Genomic DNA, 21,064 nt, shown 5'->3' on the forward strand with positions numbered 1-21,064 from the left:
CTGTATTCCTTTAAAAAAAATAAAAATTAAAAATCTGTTTAGATGCTACTGGAAACCTCCTACCTTTTGTTACCTGACTAGCCAATTGCTTCAGTCTCCATGATTATACCCAAGAATTCTAAACCTGTAAAAAATAATTCATGTCAGGGAACCCCAGGTATACTTTCCTCTAACATCAGTGTTTAGAAGAAAAATAGAATTATTGCATGCAAGCACAAAAACAGTTTTTCAGATTTGAACTACATAAAGTTTTAGCCTATGGTCAATGTTTTCTTGCAGAAACAATTTTGAATTTTCAATTAAAATCATTTTGCTAAGGTATTTGCATTTCTACTCTGTCGCCTTTTTTTTTTTTTTTTTGAACTGCCTATTTTTTACAGGTTAATTCTAAGATTACTTTTTTTTTTAATAACTTTAATGGTTTGAAGTTCAGCTATCTCCCTGTGTTGCTAGGTAACACAACAGTGGATGAGCTAATGATGAGGCTGATGGCTGCAATGGAGATCTTCAGTGCTCAGCAGCAGGAAGACATAAAGGATGAGGTGAGACTTGAAAGTTACTGCAGATACCTACTGTCTTCCACAAATCACTGGGGATGCAAAAATAACCAAACATCTCTTTAGCCAATGAAGCTGGGTATGGCACGTTTTAGTGTGCCTCTTCCATTACCTGTGACAAAAATATTAAGCCTTCTTTGTGTCTCCTATTGCTGGGTCTCTCAAAAAAACTCCTTATTGGTTTACCGTCATTTTCAGACTGTTTGTTTCCTTTTTCTAAATATTAGTCATGAGTAACTGTTTACATTTACACTGGTATTATAGAGCTTAGTATGCTCATACAAGGAAATGGCAATCAGATTTTTTTCCCAATGACCAGCTCTAGACTGTAGGTAGAAAGCAAAGATAGATTATGTGTCTTAAAAGTATATGTTTAAAAGGAGTTTGAGAAGCAATCTTAAAAAACAGAACTATGCCAGTACGGAATCACCATTCAGAAGTGAGTAAGAGACGACACCACTTTGCAAAAACAGTGTTTCAATTGCAAAGAAGTAAACACAGTGAGGCGTACAGCTGAGGGATGTTTATCTGTTACTCTATAAATTGAGAGTGACATTTGGAAGTAATGAAGTACTTACTCGGGAATTTGTAATAATTGGTGTGTTGCCATTCAAGATTATTCTTATCCTGTTGCATAGACATTGATTGACAATAATTCACTAAACATTCTTCACATTTAAATCTTGTATTTAATCTGTATGAGATTTACTGATTATGGTTATAATAATATGAAGGCATGCTATCTACACAGTATTCGTAGTTCATTTTTTTTCTTTATTTATGCTACCTGTAATTCATTGGTGAAGAAATTTGACTTTGATTTTGTTAATACTGAAGACAACTTTTAATACGAGGATTACAACAAAAATCCAAGGCATGATATAATTGAAAATTTTATTGCATATTAACAGCAATATGTTGAGTATGGATTTTTTTTAAAGCTTTAATAAGAAGTTAAAATTCACAATGTGGATGAGTTCTGAAGAAGACTCGGTACTAGAAATGACAAAATCTGGCAGAAAGGAATAAAATTGAAAGAAAGACATAAAAAGGCAGTGAGACAAGAACGGATAGAAGGATAGGGAAAGGAACTAGAAGTAGGAGTAAAGATGTGTAAAAGGAAAAAAAAAAAGTAAAGAAAAAGTCAAAGAAAAATAAAGAAACTGGAGTGGAGTACAGGAACAGGAGACCAGAACAGTTGTCCAGAGCAGGGGAGATTATTGTGGAGGAGAGAAGGTAGAAGTCAGGTGAGAAGGTGAGAGACCCATCCTAGGAGGAGAAAACCAGGCAGGTTTGCAACTGAGAAGAATCTGGGCATGATGCTCAAAAGAAAAAGCTCCAAGAAAGGGAATGCATGGTAGCCTTGAGGCCATGATTGCAGAACCAGGAACGGGCTTCTCCATCCTGAGCTGCTGGGGGTTCTTCACTGAATGCCCAAGAGCAGTGACAGCCCTGTAATACATGTCCCCACTGTGATGATATGAATATATCCAGGCTTCTTATTGTAAGTGCTCTTCCTAGGTAGGGAGAATAAAAAAATAATTTTTATACAGTTCTCTAAAATCTTTCATTGTCCACGTCTTCTGTGTATATGTTTTTTTTCACATTTCCTTTTGTTTTCCTGTCACTGAGAGCATCACTGACATTTCTTTCCCATTGGGAGCTTTTTTTCTAATACACTTTGACATTCAGAAAACTAATGGAAAATTTCATAAACTTAGGGGGCAGATTTTCAGACGCTATGGGTTCTATACACAAAGAGGGTATTTACTTATAACTTGGCTTCACTTGTTACAAGCACACAGGAAAGGTGATCTCAGACACTTTTGCCTTTGAAGCAGGAAGTTTGAAAATGAAAAACAACCGTGCTTTATGAAATTGCTATTCCAAAGAGGCAGTATTTGGCAAGCAGACTGTACTCAATAGAAAGCTTTCACCTGAAAAAAAAATGTTGTCTTTTTGTGGTTTGCTACATAACTTGTAGCTTTCTTGTAAGTCTTGTACTTGACAACTTAGAGTGTTCAAATATCAACACCTTTTCTTTTTAAAGAACTTACCACAGTGGGTGCATTTTTTCCCCCAAATATCACAATAGCAAACAGGATACAGAGTCCGGTTTCTGTTACTGTTTTCTTAATAGCAACAGTAAGTCATCATAAAACCACAAGAAGATAAGCAGAAAATTCTTTTGTGCTTTAAAATGACAAGTCATCTATATAGCCTTGCTGTAAGGAGAAGTGTGTGTGAGAGAGAGAAATGGAATTGGAAACACGTGTAAATAACAGCATGAAATCGTTAATGGGTCAGTTTACGCAGCTGAACCTCTCCACTTTGGATCTTTAACTTGCATGACCATGAAAGCTTCAAACACAGCTATTGCATAATTCTGTTTAGCACAGCATGTTTTGCAGTGCCCTCTGATGGTTATTTCAGTACAGGATGACTATTACCACTGCCAGCTAATGGTACAGGTGTTCGCCGCGATGCTGGCTGTAGCTGTTGAGGCATCACCTTACAGCCAGTTCCCTGTCATGAATCATCGACTGATTTTGCAGGCAGGATGCTCAGAACACAGTCACCAACTTCTCTCTCCTGAGCAAAGTGACTCATTTCATTAGCTGGTGGTAATGGTATAGTTAGCTAAATCCTGTGCTTTTGTATCCGGGTGTTAGTAAAATTTACTGGTTTTGCCTCCTACAATTTTAATCAGACAAATTTGGGGCATATTTCCATAATGTCAATTACTAAAATACCATCATTTAACCAGTGATTGGATTTAACTTAATTAAACACAATATATAAATCTTTAAGATTTTTCTTACTTAGTCTCCAAAGAAATACTTTAAAAAATACTGAGATATGTATCTGTAGTCATGGTAATCCAGTGTACCTGTTTTGAGGTACAAGCGGTGCCTAATTTAGGCATTCGTTCTCTCTCCTGAGCTTTCTTAAAGAGGGACAAATCTGGCTTCCCATTCTTCTTCCTTCTCTCTCCAAGGCTTCTGGGCCAGTCATGAACCCTTGGGCCTGTCCTTGCTGTGTGACAGCTGTGTTGACCAGCTGACATTTCAGAAACCTCGTCCTTTTGGGACACACTGTTGATGTGCCATTGTAGACACATGGCCTAGCTGTTATGCTGTCTCATTTTGTAAGTTTGGTTCTCAAACTGCCTTTGTAGCAAGCCACAAACAATAGCATATGGTCGTCCAGGTGCTGATGTTGTACTTATGTGGCCCTTTTGGTAAGAACTGGCCAAAGGCTAATTGAATGGTGGTTCAGTGGCCTCAACAGCAGCAAGGCCGGCTGGCCAGGATGCAGTCCTACCCTTCTCAGCGTGGTCAGGTCTAGGGTCTGAGCCCAGCCTCAGGATGTGTATGCAGAATTGTACATGCACAGTAGAGACCACCATCTCCCAGGGAAATATTCAGTCCTGTGAGTTTCTTACCCTAGAAACAGCTCCAGGCTCCTTCTAATGGAATAAGAGGCTGCAGTAATGATTTCATAGATCTAATGGACATATTTTCCTTTTCTAACCGCATCTACTCCTCAGACCCACGCTACAATTGTTTGTACCTCAACTACTGTTTGGGCAGTAGGGTTGGGGATTTTTGCAAAGAGGAAATAAATGCAACTGAAGAGTTTCTCCTGCAAGTGAAAGAGCAGTCGTCTCAGAACAGAGATGACTGGCCCCTGCCGGTGTTGATCAAGGTGTGAACTGAGATTTGTCAGGGATTGACTTTGAAAGGAGTGCGTGGTATCAGTTCCTCTTAAGTGTCAGTGCCTGCTGCTGGACTTTGACAAGAAAACAAATGATAATTGTAAAATAGTCTATGCCCTGGAATGTCCATTTGCAAACGCTCTGTTAGTTTGCTTGCTTTAATTTGATAGTTAAATAAACATCCCAGCATTGCATGATGGGCCCACACAGATCTGAGTTAGTTCCTTCGTGAGGCTGATGTGAAGAGATCCCTGATTAAATACTGGCATTACAGTGCAACACACCTGTTCTGGGCTGATCCTAAGCATTTTTCTCTGTTGCCTGAGGTGGAGGCTTCTCAAAGGATTACAGTAACACTTTTTGACAAGCTTATACAGGGTGGAGTTTCCATGTAATGACAGGGCTCATTTGATGATCTCTCAGTAATGCATTCTTTTTATTTTTGCTGTCAACATTTATTACTGTAAAAGCAATGACTGTTACACAGCTGGTCCAACTTGTCCACATTTAAGTAACAGTAGGTCTCTCATCGTGTTTATTTTCATAGTTATGCAACACTAGCACTCCTGCTCTCAGATGAGACTTCAAGGTGGAATTGAAATACCCACAATTGCTTGAAACACTTTATTCCTACAAATCCAAATTAAAACCTTTAATTCACTTTAAACTGTGCCTGCTGAAACATTGTAAAGGAGAGATAATTAAGAATGTTTAAACTTGAAAAATTGTTGTAATCAGTCTCACTGAAGATAAGCTGTAGAAAAATGTAGACCTGCAAAGTCACCATCTTTGCTCTCTGATCTTAGATGACATCTCTTCTTCCTAGATGCAGCTACAGCATGAGAAAAAATTTTCTTTCCTAACTAATATATGGATGGAGATTTTAAAAATATGTTAAAAAAAAATAAAAAGCCAAAAAAACCCGCAACACTCCAAAACAGCAACATAAATTCACCTTCTTTTCACTGCCTCAGCTATTTGTAGAAATATGCTTGTGTGTCTGTCCCAGAACTGTCTTGTACTAGGCAGAGATTTACTGGCCAAAGTGTTATTTTTGTAACTTCGAAGTAAGGAAAATAGATTGCTGTGTCTTCCTCATCTTCTGCCTCTCTGCTGTCTAATGTCAGGGATTTAGGGATTTCCCTTTTTTTCGCCATGCTGATATAACAGTTCTGACTTCCAACACCTTTTCTCATTCCCCTTCCAAAGATGTATTTCACAGCCACGAAGGAAACTTGAGGAAGAGAACTCAGTCCTTGTGAATATTCTCCTAATCTGTGATGTTAGTCTTTTCTTCCTTCAGATCAGTTGCTTTTCTCCCTTCTGTACCTGCAGTTGTGCTTTCTGGTTAGAGGATGGCCTAAATATTTCTCTCAGCCATGCAGTAGACCTCTGTGATTTCTGTTTAGGCACTGAATTAAAATCGGTAGAAGTTAGGTGTTTGAATACCTTTGATAATCTGCATTCCATCTAACACTGTCATGTGTATCATGGCGTATAGTATTTGCACAACAGGAGGCTATGAGAATAAATACATGAAATTCATTAAATTCCAAAGCGCAAAACATTACGGTGATGACAGCCGTCTAACGGAGATTCTCTTGTAACCTCTCAAAAATCCAATTAGCACATTTACTAATTATTACTAGTTATAACTAATTAAACTACAGTAATCAAAATTTATTTGAATAAATTTTCCTATTTTGTATTTGTATTATGAGAGCGCCTCAAAGCTTCGGTGATTTCCCATTGTGCACTTCACTGTACTAACACGCCAGCAAGTACAGTTTCTGTCTTCAGGAGTTTATGGACTATTTTGAACTTAGACCAAACGTGAAACAATGACAGTGGAAAGAAAGAAGATGATGTGAAAATATCTTCAGTTCAGATGGGTTTTCAGCTGTGTATGTTGATGGCTGCAGCCACTGACTGTTAGTTTAGTTTCTCTTAATAAACTTGAGCTTTCTCAGCGTGCAGCCCAGACTGGTAGAAGTTTTAGTACAACTGTCTGGATGATTTTCCATGGTAAATAACTGCAGAACTGCTTCTGGAAGGTTTTGGTTTTGCTTTCTTTCATATCGTTTGAAGTAATTCCCAAAAATCAGTATCTGGAACTGGGCTTTGAGCCTTCAATATAAACTGGCAAGATTCTGCCCCTCTCCCCCTGTTCAGTCCTGCCTCCCCACCTCTGGTTCTGCTTCGTTTTCATCGTTCTTGTACGCCTAACACGTTTTGTGTACGCTTTTTAATTCTACATATTCCCCATCATGTATGTTTAAGTTATACAATGTGCAAGTCTGTCATCTCTAGTGAATCAAATTAATGCTTTTATTGCACTGGTTTGTTTGGACAAAGGGGTGTTTCTCTTTAACGCTCCCGTGAATAGCCTAAAGCACTTGCAGTTTTTAATTTCAGGAGTGGTTCGGTGAAATGAACCATCTTTCAGATAAGCATTCAGCATTTGTAAGTGCACTTCTTTTTGTCTCTCTTGTAGCAGCCATTTACTCATCGATGCTCTGAGAAATGTCTTCTGCTCATGGTAATCTTATGTAGTTGTTTTATCTGGTTTTACTTCAGAGTAATACTAATCCCAAAGAGTAATGGGGTGTAACACATCTCTCTGAGACAGATCAGGTACAAAACTGATACCTGGGGTTAAATCATTAAATCCTGCCTTCACAAGCAACAACATTAAAAAGCACAGAAGTTCCAAGGCTGACTTTTCCAGCTAAATATCCCATACAAGAAGCCAACTTTCTGTGTCCTGTGTATTTTTTCCCCTATATAATCTGCAGGAAAAAAAAAAAAAAGGAGAGTGCCGTTCCAAGTGCAATCAGGAGTCCAACTTTTCCATCATACTGATTCTGAAAATTCCTTCTATTAGGTGCTTCACAGGTAGCTTTATGAAATTGTTTAGGGAATAATTATTGGAGAGGGAACATACATACTTTTCCCTATGCGCTGAGCTCTGATAGCATAGAGGAAGCATCCATGTAGGCTGACAAGACCCTTTTTCCTTTTAACTTTAAAGATTTAAATCCTTTCTGCTCCATCATGCACTTCAAGCTCATTCAATTTTTTGCTTCCATTGTACCACCTCTCTTTACCTCACCTCTTTGCTCTTTGTTCCCTAATGTTCCTCTGCCATTGCACCCTTTCTCCCTTCCTTCCTATTTTCTTCCACCTCATCTTCCTCATGGTACACTGTCAGAAGGATGGGCTTTTCTCTTCACCACTGATCTCTTGGCTTGCAGAGTTCATCCTTCCTTTTTTTTTTTTTTAATCTTTATTTGTCTGTTCAGATCTTACATTCATCATGAAACAGATGAGGCCTACTGCCTTATTAAAGTCAGATCATATAATTTTATCCAAAGGTAGAATTTAAACATACAAAAATACTTGTATGAGCAAAAAAATTTTTTTTAATTGTTGATTTCATTGGATTTGTTTGGTATCTAAATCATTCCCAATTGCCTGGATTTTCTTTTGTTGAACACCAAATAAGACTTTTAAGGCTTGTGCAAGAGCAGCTAAAAGAATCTTGATCCAAGTGAATGAAATTCATATCAAGGGTGAATTCTGTGTTTCATTCTATATTTATTCTATATTTTTTTATTATGTAAACTTGTTAAATGTCTGCAGATTTCTCCTGCAGCAGACAAGTAGAATTTACTTTTACCGTGATTCATTTTAACAAATAATACAGAGATGACAATGTTTGAACTAGAAGCCAGGCTAGTGTGACAAAGCCAAGTCTGATCTCTCATGCAATATTGCATTCGTTTCAAAACAGATGTGACAAAAACACGAATTTGATCTTGTTCCAATTCAGTACAAGTTCAAATGTAAAGTTGCTTTGTTCCTTTTCAGCCCTTGTTCTGGATTCATGTTACGTTTTTCATACTCTAGTAAGAAACAACCAGGTAGCTATTTCAACATTTTAATTAATACAGAAAATATTTTGTTCTGTGGACATTTTCATTAAAATCTAAAATTAGTACTTAAAATTTCTTGAGGGACTTTCTACCTTCAAGGAGCAAAACCCCTGTGATTCGGGTGGTTTATGTTAATACCTTCCTTTGGTCACTGGTGTGGAACTCAGAACTGCTGAGTGTAATTCCTCTTTCTGATGTAGGCTTTTTAAGTGAACTGGGATAAGGTGTATATTCACATCTTGGTTTCTCGAAAACAGAAGATGGCCATTTTGCATGCATTGCAGAAGTAACACGAAGTTTCATTTATTAATGCTCAGTAGATGCTACAATTTATGTAGGATTTAAGAAGATAGATGTCAGCTACCTCATGTTTTGTTAATAGACAACACATATGACATTTTAAAATTAATTTTTAGTAGTATTGCTAGTCTTTTTTTTCCTTCATGCCGTCTTTTTTAGGTAGCAATGAAAGATTAATTGCAAAATATTTTGTCCTGCTTTTCCTATGAACATTGTCACTTTTATTTTATTGCTTTCTAGTAGATTTGTGTCATCTTCATACTTTGTATAATTTCTCTAGAGGAAGTGGTGACTAAAATAATGAACTGCAGCATCTAATGTTAAAAAATTGTCCAAGGTGTAGCTCTGAACAAGAGAATATTATAAATCTGCCATAATCACCATAGATGTGGCTATTCCTATAGAGTGTGAGCAGTGTTAGCAAAACACAGAAATAGGACACACACACACAAACAAACAACAAAAATCCACGTGATTGATTACATCTGCTTTTCAGCTGAAGAAATCTGGATTCCAGTGCTGTTTAGTTTAGCTACAGATTTTTTTTTTCTTAGATCTGTTTCAGTAGGAACAGTATTATTTCTATGTGGTGTAAAGCTCGGTGGCATGGTCATATATTTCTAGATGTGGCTTACATATTTCTTTGAGGACCAGGGAGTCATGCATAGCAATTCTTCGCATTCCTGACATCTTTTTCATAATCCGGTTTTAGGACGATGATAACTGTGATGAATGGGGAGGAAACAAATATATTTTTTTGAGATGCCTGGAATTCATATTTATATTCTTGCTGTAGAATCTATAGCGTCAGTATTTTTTGAAGGTGTCATCCAGATTATGTAATTTAAACCAATTTCAAAAATTGCTCAGTAAAGATCCTTGTAGGTAAATGAATCCTGTACTCATCGCAAGTAACCTTTAATAACTTCCTTGAGTAGACCGTTTGTTTAATGCGAAATAAAAAGTCAGTACTCAATTTCATACAACTCTTGATTTAGTATATATTTTTGGAGTTATTTTTAACAATTTTTACATTTTTAACATTTAGTTATGTGTTAATTGCTAGCATTCTTTGGCAAAGAGCCTGTAGTTGCAACTGATCTTTCAGTTGTCCCTCCAGCATCGATCACCCAGACTTGTGGGATCTTTGACATGAAGTTACGGTAATGTATGAAGTTGCAAAACATGAAAGATAGACAGGTTCTCTCCAAAACAACTCCTAATATTTTTTAAATGCTTGTCCTCTCACAGAATGCCTGAATTCATTGTCTTTCAGGAGGTTGGTTTGAGAAATTAGTTTTGTTTCTTACCATTTTAAGGTAAACATGCTGTATGCTTATGGAAAGTTTCAATATAGACAGTATAAAAGGTGTTTTTTTTTTTTATGTTACATTCCATCTGTAAAGAGTTGGGAACTGTGGGTTCAAGAAGCTTTCCTCACTTTTGGATATTGTAAAAATCATCCCCTCTTCCAGAAATTGAATATTAATGTATGGAGTTTATGCTGGCATGTTTGAATTAATATTCGGAGGCATTCCATGAACACAGCATATAAAGCTTATCAAAGTCTAGAGAAGCCAGAGGGGAACGGGTTATTGGTGGTTATTGTCCTTGTTACGTTTTGCAAGAATTACTTCTCATGTTTTAGCTCTGCTGAACAAAGTGATGGTTTCTCTATCTTCTGTGAATAAAATTTAGGAGACACTGATTGTAGAATAATCTTGGGTCCTGTTTCTATAAGGAAGAAGAGTTTCCTCTAAAAAGATCTTGTAACTTTCCAGCTGGAGGTTGTATACCTTTTCCTGCAATTTGTCCTTTCCTCTTGTGGTTGCATGCAGCTCTAGAACTTTTTAACCACTAATATGCTAGAGTTTTGTTTGAGGAACATCTTGGCATGGTTGCATGACATGACAGTAACAGTTAACTATGCTCCTTTCATTTAAAATCCAGTTTTTGCCAAAGAGTGAGGTTTCTGGGATAAAATGAGTTTGCAAAATGATTCCTTTAAGTGGAACAAGCCTTGCAGATCATGAGGAATATTATCATAATGCTTCAGAAAGCTGTAGTAGTAGGTTTTCATTTCTGTGTAACCCCAGCCTAAGTGCTATGTTGCTGGTAACTCCGGGTGACAGCGCTGAGCCCACCAGCAGTCTCACAGCTAAATCTTATTGATTTTTGTAGGGACCACTGCAGCCTCTGCAGGGCTCTAGGAGGATTATAGGATGTGAGAAGAGTAAGCGCAGAGCAGCCGACGTTGTCTCTGGCTGCAGCCGCAGAGCATGGAGCTAAGGATTGTATACTTTGCTTTATCAGATACTGCCCCGGTGCTTTTCAGCTTTCAGGGATATCCACTTCTTGATCCTCCACTGTATGGGTGACGCCTCACTTTGCCATTAGCATATTTTTCATAAACCCTTACTTTCTGTGCTGTGATCGTTAATAAGACATTTTGCTAGGCTTGCTGGCTTGAAGTTGGCTTACTAACCTCATGTTTCTCGTCTGCCTGCATCTTTACATTTGAGACACTTCAGAGCACTACTTGTTACTGTCCCATCCTCGTAGAGTAATCAGTACGATATGAATTGAGGCCTCTGGATGATGTTTAATAGTATTGGCCCTGGATGGGTCCTGCTGACTGTGTTTTTACCAGGGAAGGTCCTGGGAGCAGGCCTCCTCTCACAGAACAAACCATTCCCTCCTGTCAGTTGAAGTAGATGATAAATTACAATCCAGCCTTGTCCTCTATACCATAATCTGTCCTTCCACACTACAAGGCAGTCCAAACAGTCAGCTGCAGGAGTGACATCCCTGTGAGACCTTCCCCAGTGCTGGGCCACACGTGTCCCTCCAGTGTCCCTTGTCTTGCTCTGGCAGGCTGGATTCTCTGTGCGTGGCTGGTGCAGGAGAAGGCTTTCAGCTGCTCCTGGCCTCTGCCAAGGCCACAGTAAAGGTGGCAGGGCAAAGAGCTTTGGTGCCAGCTCCAGCCCTTGGGCCGGGGCTTGGACACACTGTTCACCATACATAGCATGGCAATTGAAATGTAGCCTTAGGTAAGTTGTAATTTTTTTCTTTTTTAAAGCTAAGGTTGCCCTTGAGGCACTTCTGATTTTTTTTCTCATAGCAATAGCTAGATAAGTAAGGCAGTCAAATATATCTGTATATTTATATTTTTATTAAGTCAGGAGGGTAGAGAATGCTGGTGAACAGAGATGTAAGATATGTGTCATGATGGTCATCACATGCTGGTAGTTTTCATTTTCTCTTCTCTTCCTTTCTTTTTTCTTTTTTTTTAGGATGAACGTGAAGCCAGAGAAAATGTGAAAAGAGAGCAGGATGAAGCGTACCGCATATCACTTGAAGCTGACAGAGCGAAGGTGTGTGGCTGGTGAAGTGATTGTGTGAATGCCAAGATGTGAATCTGTCCATGACTGGTGCATCACTTCAGTTTTGCTTTTTAATATGAGACCATTGCAGAAGGAGCCATAAGTGGTTATCAAATGGCACTAGATACATTCACAAGATTTGACTACATCTTTTTGCTAAAGCAGTAGTGACCCTACATAATAATAGAAGCTGCCAATGGAATGATAGGAAAAGATCACTTAATAAATATCCTATTTCTAATATTAGTTTCCAAGTCACAATTAATGATCATTATCAGAGGTTTCTAGGCTGGGTGAACCTTAGGTCTAACCATATCTGGAAACTTTTACAAAACAGAAATTCAAGACATTTCAGAATATATGTAACTAATTATGTTAATGTGGTAAATTCTTGAGGACAAAAGTTGAGTTCAGATAAGTTTCCATTAACAAGCTTCATAAGAACTATGAAGGTTTTATTCACGTGGCTTTGTATTGTGCAAATATGTCAGTCATCCATGAACCATTCCTGTTCCAACAGAAAAGTTGGGAAGTTAATTTCATTTAATATAGCTCAACGCACGTCGTTAGACAGATTTGTGGAAAGTGAAGCGAGTACATGTGTATTTACTAAGTGTTTCTTTTTTTTAGAGAGAAGCACAAGAGAGAGAAATGGCAGAGCAGTTTCGCTTGGAACAGATTCGGAAAGAACAGGAGGAAGAACGTGAGGTGGGATGTTTTACCTTTTCTGACAACTTTTTGAATTCATGAGGCTTCTGGAGGTTGCAGCTTTTGTTCAGCATACCTTGTAACTTTAATTCAAAGTATACTTTTCATCTGAACACCAAATCAGTATTTTTATTAATTTATTATGATATATATATAACAATGTAATGCAACTAAATAATTTTCATCTTCACTTAGTTTTTCTTTTCTATCATCTGGGTCTGAATTACAGCCAGATATTAGATAGGCCTGAGAGCAAAAGATCTGTGAAATAAGTTTCATAAATAGTCGAATCTTTGGGAATCTCAAATCTTGTGTCTGAAGGCACTGCTTTTGAAAATATAATGCCATGAAGCCCTTTCATTTTTTCCAGGAAGTAGCACAAAGCCTAACTGCAATTCTGATCAAGCAAGTTGCCAAGTCTTATTTGGGAGACAAAAGACTTTTAAATTTTTTTTTAAAGAAATCAAAACAAACTAACAACAACAAAAAAAAAAAGTCTAGAAAATGGAATCAATTGTATGTCTTAAAATGTCTAAACAATCTTCTACAGAATCTTCCTTAGGTTGAAAATTGTGTTTAAACAAACTCTTGAGGTCTCTAGGCCTATGTAAAAATATAGAAACCGTATGCTGTGAAGAGTGCTTGCTGTTCCTCAAACCCTGTTACTTTGTAGATTCTCTCAATTTTGTAGATTCTGCAGGCCCCAAAACCTGCCAGAGAGAGCTCCTGCAGCCTCTTGCTGGATCTAGGCTGGCTCCTGTCCTAGCTGTGTATCACTGTAGGCGTAAATAATCATGTACATGAATTTTACAGTGGCTTCCTGTTTTTCACCTGCTGACAAATAAGTAATATGGTTTAAAAGAGAAGAAAAAAGGCTTTGTTACAGCCATGTTTCTTCCCTTGAAACCCCACCACATTTCAAAGGATAGGTGAAACAGACGAGTCATTAAAGTATTTTCAGCTGTTCTGTGAAGTGGTCTTGAAATAGATGTCCTTACAGAACTGCTATGAAACTCACCTAGCTCGTATTTGAAAGGGACTTTGAAACCCTTGAATAAAATGTTCAAAATAAGTGACGTACACATAAATGTATTGACTGAAATTAGAGTTGACTGAGTGTTGTCCTTTGACTTCTAGGCATATAAGATTTTGTGAGGAAGTTGCTAATGACTACAAAGCTACATCGACATCCCTATTGAATATGTATTTCCTGAGTATATTTCCAGTATTATTGCAAATATGGATAAAATATATTTTAAATATTTATTCATTTATATAAAATATCAGAGTTTCAGTATTTTTAGTGGAGTTTATATAACTCTTTTGCTCTGACTCCCAGCAATGATGGAGATTTGAAATTTGGCATTATATTCTCATTTAATTTTCCATTTAGTTAAAAGTCCTTGGAACTTATGGAATCCTGATAAATCACAGCCTTCCTCATCGCCCCCCACCCCAGACTTAAATATATATTTGACATTTCAGTCTTGTGTACTTTGCTGATGTATGAAAAAATTGCATTACACAACTGCAAAAAGTTGGCTACCAGTGCAGCTATTATTCCCAGAGACAAACCCAATAAACAAACTGTATAAGCAATGCATTTGCATATATATTTTGACCAAGATAATTGCCTTAAAAAAATCTGAACCATTTAAACATTCAAGAACGTTTTAAACAGTGCTGTGTTGTAAATACTGCATTCCATCAAAGCAGTAGAATTCAATGCTTTAGTAAAAATGCAGTCCAGTCTTCTGTATTATTCCACAGTATCTGATGGCTTTCTTAGCTCCTGTTGTTAACATAAGGCAAGAATAAGAGGATAAAAACACAACTGGATGAGCCGTGCACAAAACTCGACTGTGAGAATTTTGTCGAGTAGTCGAAAGCTGGCAATTCTGTAAGGTCAATAGCAATTAAAAATAAATCAGTACTGTAGCAATAACAGACTATTGAGCAATCACTTATAATCAGATTCAAGTAATAAAAACATTTTTGTTATTTAAGTAATTTCATATGCATAGAAACAATAATTCACTCTGCTTTAGTATATCTGCTCCTGAACCCTTTCTAACACCTTGGCCTTTTGAAAAGTGTTTCCTTACACAAAGCCTGCAAAGCTAGTCCATGTTATCAAAATATATCTGGGCTTCCCTGTTTTACTGTAGACTGCAGTAATGAAAATAATAGGATCTGTTTGCTTAGTAGAACAAAAGGGATTTTAACAATAATGTTTACTAACACTCCCATTTTCAAGTATACAGATTACTTATACTGAATTGTTCTGCAACAGTGTTTACTTACAGAAGTGCCTCTATGTTCAGTTCCTATATTTAAAATCAGGCTACTGAGCTATTCACATACTGAACATCTTTTTATCAACAACACTGAAATTGCTTGTTCAGATCCAAGAGTTATTAATGTGATCCATCTCATCATTGTTTTCTGACTTGGTTTGCTGGTACAGAATATCCATTGTAAACTGCCGTTTTACATTGAAGCCTGGGAGACTAGTTACTTGAGGGAGCGACGCATTCTTTGCACAAAGAAAAGAGCTCTAATGAGCTACTGTTGTTTATTTTTCTATAATATAATTGATTGGGTTCAGTAAATAATGTAGCATCTGTTGTTATACTGTGTGGGGAAATGTCAAAACAGAAAGACAGTAAGCAGGTGGTTGAGTATGGAGAGAGAGAAAATTAAAATAGAATCTATTTAAAATATAATCTCATAGTAGATGAGCAAAAATGAACTCAAGTTCTATGTATAAATATTTATACTGAGCTATAATTTGCTCAGAGGTTCGTGTGCAAGAAGTAGACTATTTAAAAGGCTTCTTAATCTTGCTTTTGCCCATTCCTTTCTCTTTACTGCAATCATCCTCCATCAATATCTGTTACTAAATGACCTTGGGGAGATTTTCAAAGGCATAAATAGCAACTGTGTATCATGAAAGTGCCTTTAAATTCTAGGTAAAGCAGTGCATGACTGCCGCATTTTGGAATACTGTCTTTTAGGTGTATTGGGAAGGAATTGTTATTCTGCTTCTAGCACTCGTTGAGATTCTCATTAACTGCTGCCTGAAGTAAGGTGATACGGTAACAAGGCTGCTTTCTAAACACGATCTTATTTTTAAAAGAAATCAGCCTCTGTCTGAGGGCGCCAACAGCATTCAGCACCCATGACAATCAAGCCCACCTATGGCAGCAGTCTAATATTAGGCTTTTGTTGCTGTTGTTGTTTGTTTGTTTTTAATTCTGATCAAAGTGTAAATGTTGTAGTTCCTGGAGGCAAAGGTCAGTGAATACAGACTTGGTTCCTGCTCGTAAAGTCTTGACATCAGCAATATGCGCAGTGTTAGCAGGAAGGCAAGCATCTGCATTTTTAGCTGCGTACTGCAGCCTGGGCATTACAGTGCTGGCTGGCTGCGTGCAAGTTGTTTCAGAAGATGTGCACACCTGTGCTTGGAGTAGTCTTCCTGCAAGTAGTAATAATAATTGCTTTCTTTAAACCTTAAAGTTCCCGTGTCTCTCCTCCCAATTTCCTTCTTTGACTGTTCCAAATTTTGTATATACACTATATTTAATACACATTTGTGATATTTTTAAGCACATCTAACAGTGTTTTTATTTATTTATAGTAAATCTCTTGCACATATTTCTTTTTATTCTGAACTGCCACTGAGGGTCTTGTCTTTGGTACAAATGGTCAATTACTCTGTATAAGAGGAAGGCAATTTGATAATAAGTGCATTTGAAGAAATACTTTTACTGCCTTCAATTTATACCCTTTTAAGGAAGCAATTGGCCACTTGACAATTATTCTCTCTTTCAAATTTTTCAAGGCTTTCTGCCAAATGATTAAATTACTTATCCCCATCGTGCATTAACTGTAGACCTAATAATATGTGTTATAAAGAAGGATTTATTTTAATTAGTTGTCTGGTGAGCTGTTATTAAGGAGTGAATAAAAATGATTTTGTTGTTGAGGTATAAAGCACAACTATGGCACATCATGAAATTCTAGAAGACATGAACAGAAAAGCTCTTTCCTTTTCTTCTGTTGTTAAGATTGCAACCTGAATGGTTATTTTTCCATCCTCAGGCTATCAGGCTCTCTCTTGAGCAATCTTTGCCTCCAGAACCGAAAGAGGAGAGCACCGAGTCAGTCAGCAAACTGCGTATTCGGACACCCAGTGGAGAATTCTTTGAGCGACGTTTCCTGGCCAGCAGCAAGCTGCAGGTTGTCTTTGATTTTGTAGCTTCCAAGGGATATCCTTGGGAGGAATACAAGCTGCTGGGCACCTTTCCAAGGAGAGATGTGAGTAAATGCACCTTCCAGGAATAATATCACTACTTCTTAATTGTGTGTGTTTGGATGACCAGTATGTTTTAGCATAGAAAATAAAAGCTGTGCCTGAATATGTTAGAGTGTGGCCCAAGCTCTGTGGCTGTGAGCAAGCCAGGTGCTAGCCTAACAGTGCTATCATATGTTGCATACAAAATTGCACTGTGAAATCTGTTTCCAGTGACATTTTAAAAAATCCTTCATTTCTGATACAAACGAGTTGTGGATCACATTCAGTGAAAAATGTCCATGTGTTCTGACTGTGAGCCAGCATCACTCGCTTCATGTTGTGAAGGAAAGAGCATCAATATTAGTCTGCTGTTTAGGTCTGATATAGACTAGTATTTCTCTGGTCATTGTTTTTGCCATTTTATTCCAATTTTATGTTATGACCAGGAAGGCTCAGTGTCAGATAACAAATGGTTACGAGCTAATCAGTACACTGTAATGAATTGTTCATCCACCTGTTACATCATACAACCAAGTAATCATTTATACCTTCTACGTCCAAATTCTAGCGATGTACTTGCTGTGACTGATTTTCAAAGTCAATACCACTTACTGCTTACAAAAGCAAGTTCAGTTCTGTTGGTTTATCAACAGATATTTATGTGCTTGTTACCAGGTTTCACTTAAGATATAACTATGTGTTGTCTGCTCTTTTGCAGTTTAACTTTCATTTAACTAGTCATGGTTACAGCGAAGGTAAAAGTCAGTGGATCCAACTGTGCAGCAATTAATATGAGGGCACTGCGTAAAAGGGGGAAGGTAATGGGGTGATGCAGAGGTGACAGTACAAACTGAGCCAAGCAGTGATGGGTGAAGCTCAGCAGCTTTTTGGCTGTGCTACCTCCAGTACTGCAAATGAGTTGGGCAGCTTTGGGCTGGAGCAGGGGTTTTGTTGTCCGGGGGAATCTCCAGGTGACTGGTTAAGCCATTTTTCATCAAAGGAGCTCAGAATCTGGGTTGCTTTTCCATTTTCTTTCTCATCACTGCCTGTGGAGGAAGTTCACTAGGAGCAGAGCTCTGATTGGCGTGTTTACAGTACTGTTTTGTAACAGCAGCCCATTGCTTTATCATCCTATTTGTAAGTTATTTTAAGTGACACAAGTACTCCAAAAGGGGAAGAAAATAATGTCTTTAACAAGCTATGACCTTGAGAGTGGATGTGATTTCTGAAGATTCATGGCATAACTCTGTAAACAAGATTGCAGTGCTTACAGCTTTTCTTCCACCTTGTCTTATATTGAGAATCCTAATCAGTCAGACTGAAAAGAAGCATTTTGGGAATCTCATTAATCACTAATTAACTTTACTCCTTAAGCATGTGATATCATTTCCAGTGGAACCAAGGACTGGAAGTCATCTAAGTTTCCAGTATCATTCACCTTACTCAACAATCTTTCACAGTCTAAACGACGTTTTCATGTGTTTTAAATATTCTGCAAGTCATACCTTCCTGCCTGTAACATATTTATGTCCTAGCACATAGTTATTACAACAAAAAAAAAAAATCAAATTATGAATATATTACTCTTTTTTTTTTTCCTACACTTTAAATTCTCTCTGTTTAGACTGGCTGTTTCTGTAAATAATCACATCGTCATCATTATTAATTTTAGTCCTCTGTAAACTCAAAAATTGATCAGATGGCTCAAATGAGAACAAATGAAAAAAGGAATGGAAAAGAAAAAAGACCACTAAATTACAGTGGGATGGTAGTGTCAATAAATCTGTGAAACTTCAAGGCAGAAAATGCTGAGGCAAAGGAAGGAGAATTTTATGGCAGGATACAGAGCTGTTGGTCTGTTGCACTGGACGCGAGACCCTGTCATCTTTTTTCTATGATTCCAACCTAATAATGCCATGTATGAGGAGTCGCATAAATGATTCATGCTGATTTGACTCAGTGGCCGTGTATGAATCCGGTTGCCATTGTGACCACCAGAGCTACAACAGACAAAAAATAATCCCCAGGGGCTAACTATAAATGACATCTGCCATGTTCCACAGATTTGGAAAGATGGAATTGTGCGACTCCACAGAGAGAAGAGTTCTGTTTGTTTGCTTAAAAAAAGGAAAAAAATCATGCTGATGAAAGTACTGTGAGTGTGGTACAAGTATATATTTCTTACCTTAGGCTTCATGCTATACAGCCTCTTAAAAATACACTGTAAGTTGCAATCAAAACCCTTCTGCTATATGACATATATCACAGACATCCATTCAAATTTGTGAAAGAAGAACAAAACACTTGGGATGCTTGTGCTCCAGAAAAAAATAGCATTTAGAAATATCCTTTTGTATTTAACCTATAACAATTTTGAGAAAAGAAAAAAAAAAAAAAAACGAAAAAAAAGTTTTGAAAATGTCAGAATTTCTTTGCTGGAATTTTTGCTGCAGTAAGATGAAAACATTTCTTCTCAAGTTAATCATTTTTCTTCTATCTTAATCTATATTACAATAACATACACACCCCCAGAAGTGTTTGTCTTATCAAAACGAGGGGATTATCTTCAATCAGATGAGCATTTTCTTACGGGAAACTTGTCAGAACATTTTTTACTTGCTTTTCAGAATCTGCTTTTCAAAGCCATCAGTCCTGATACAATGTTGTTGAAGTATTTTTACTTCTTTGGTAAATAAAAATTCATTAGTTCTTGGTTCTATGTTCCAGTTGCTTACACAGATATCCTTAGCTAACTTAAAGTTGGTATCATAACCCTACTGTAAATACAAACTTCTACACATGAGTAAATACACAGATTAACCTTTTCTAGACACTACTTGTAGTTTTTAAAGCAGTAGTGACATTCCAAAGCATTTAAGCACATGCAGTGACTTGTTATTGGGTCTTTGTCACTGACTGTGTTCTTCCTACTAGCACAGAAATTAGATATTAACCACCTCCTTTCTCAGTACCTTAACCAAAGCAGAACTACGTACTGTACTGACCAGCATATTCCACACAAATGACCCTGTGTCAGCAGGTAATTTCTACCTCTAACTTTGAAAACATTTGGTAAGCACATCTTTCTGAGTAAAAAGCTGTATTACCAGTCCTTAGCCATATTCTTAAATGCACCTGCAAAGGCTTTATGGAAGCAAGCGTATGTGCCGGTTAAATTTGTGTGCTGATTTTAGAATTATAGTTCTTTTTCTTCCAATGGTCACCCTAATCTTCAGAATGGATTCAACTCTAACAACAGAGAGCTTACACCAAGCATATTAGCATGCTCAGTCAACCTTCTCCCTTTCAAGTAAGTCCCTTTCTCCTAAAAAGCCTTCCCAAACACTAATTTCAGTAGTCCTCTCAATGTGCTTTCTGCAGGGCCTATCTTCTCCCAGCACCCTGTAGACCTTCTGAATGACCAGTTCCTTGCTTTCTTCAGTGGAAGTCTGCAGAAGTCTTCCAAAAATTCTTTAACATCTTACAGCCTGGGCATTTGACCACGCTGTAGGAAAGAAGCCAAAGTGTCCCATATCTAGTTGAAACTGAATGTGCAGAACAAATTCACCCAAACTGGTGCTACTAGGATTAATGACACATTTGTGGAAGTTGTATAGTATGTGACAGAAAGTGAGGTCCTGGCATGCTCTGCCGAGTCCATCTCATTTGAAAGTCTGTTTTTGAAAGACTGAGCTTGCTAATTTGGTCTGAAAAATCAAAGTTGCAGTCTTCAGTTTCTTCTGCTCATTTCTCCTTGAGGTGGAGCACTAGTTATGTATTTGAGATATGGCTTTGCAGACGCTTTGTTAGAGACTTAAGCTTTTTATTTACTGTATCTGGAAGCCCTGGTAAGCCCAGACTTCTACAGTATTTCACATTTCGTTTTTCTGAGCTACAGCTTAGGATCAGGTGGCAGTTAAGTCACTTAAGGTTATTTAAATGCATCTAAAATGTTGCTTAATAATTCAGAACCAGTTTGCTCTGTTTAGAGTATTAAGATTTTTTAAATCCTTTTAATTAACCAATTCCAACAGCAGTTTAAATAAACAGAAACAAAATCTGTCTCCCTTGAAACCATAGAAAATGAATTTAACTTAAATTGCACATCAATTTAAATTAAGTACAATCAGGATTTCAGTAAATTCAATGCCAGACTATTCTTAATA

The 21,064-nt window shown here is 37.3% G+C and overlaps 1 protein-coding gene across 2 annotated transcripts in view; it reads left to right on the forward strand.

Annotated features, from left to right (window-relative positions):
- The window catches only part of FAF1 (Fas associated factor 1), a 158,355-nt gene that overhangs the window by 125,917 nt on the left and 11,374 nt on the right, over positions 1 to 21,064 (forward strand). For both annotated transcript variants that reach the window (XM_032191904.1, XM_032191903.1), the window contains exons 15-18: positions 454 to 542; positions 11,804 to 11,884; positions 12,524 to 12,601; positions 16,706 to 16,921. In XM_032191904.1, coding sequence (XP_032047795.1) covers positions 454 to 542; positions 11,804 to 11,884; positions 12,524 to 12,601; positions 16,706 to 16,921 — 464 coding nt within the window. The remainder of the gene's footprint in view (positions 1 to 453; positions 543 to 11,803; positions 11,885 to 12,523; positions 12,602 to 16,705; positions 16,922 to 21,064) is intronic.

This window comes from Aythya fuligula, chromosome 8, assembly GCF_009819795.1.
Source record: "Aythya fuligula isolate bAytFul2 chromosome 8, bAytFul2.pri, whole genome shotgun sequence".
NCBI classification, from domain to species: Eukaryota; Metazoa; Chordata; class Aves; order Anseriformes; family Anatidae; genus Aythya; species Aythya fuligula.